Source organism: Wasmannia auropunctata, unplaced genomic scaffold, assembly GCF_000956235.1.
Source record: "Wasmannia auropunctata unplaced genomic scaffold, wasmannia.A_1.0 LD284304.1, whole genome shotgun sequence".
In the NCBI taxonomy this organism is placed as follows: domain Eukaryota; kingdom Metazoa; phylum Arthropoda; class Insecta; order Hymenoptera; family Formicidae; genus Wasmannia; species Wasmannia auropunctata.
This window is the reverse complement of record NW_012078586.1, coordinates 1-431: the sequence shown is the minus strand read 5'-3', so window position 1 is coordinate 431 and position 431 is coordinate 1. Positions and strand designations below refer to the sequence as shown.

The 431-nt window shown below is 32.7% G+C and overlaps 1 protein-coding gene across 1 annotated transcript; it reads right to left on the bottom strand.

Annotated features, from left to right (window-relative positions):
* Positions 1-7: 7 nt before the first annotated feature.
* On the bottom strand, positions 8-406 carry LOC105461555 (fatty acid synthase-like; the record flags this gene model as incomplete). The annotated part of the gene is made up of 2 exons (XM_011708057.1): positions 219-406; positions 8-113 (listed from the first exon to the last, which is right to left on the bottom strand). Coding segments are annotated over exons 1-2 (244 nt in total), but the record flags the coding sequence as incomplete, so codon positions are not given.
* Positions 407-431: the final 25 nt, after the last annotated feature.

Sequence of the window (431 nt, the reverse complement as noted above, 5' to 3'; positions counted from 1 at the left end):
CTAGAACTGCATCCTGTGTCGACAACGTATGATGGCCCTTTCAGATCGAAGTGGTATGAAATTATGTTTGCTATTGTAGATTTGCTACATCCAATAATATTGTGACCTCCTAACTAATTACAGAACCTTCAGTTACATTACAGTTTCTTATTTTTAAATAATTAATACAATAATACCTTACTATTATTACCCTTATATTAATTAATAATTTTCTTTACCTTAAGATTCTCATATAAAAATTTCTTTTGCGATTCAATAAAAAATGCTCCTATGATCACAGCAGTATTTTTTTTTTGTAATTGTTTTGGATTGATTCCTGCATCGATTATTGCTTCATAAGAATGTTCCAGTAACATTCTCGCTTCGAGTGAGAGTGTGTGTGCTTGCTCGAAAGATAATCCGAAGAAATCCGGATCGGAAGAGCACACGTC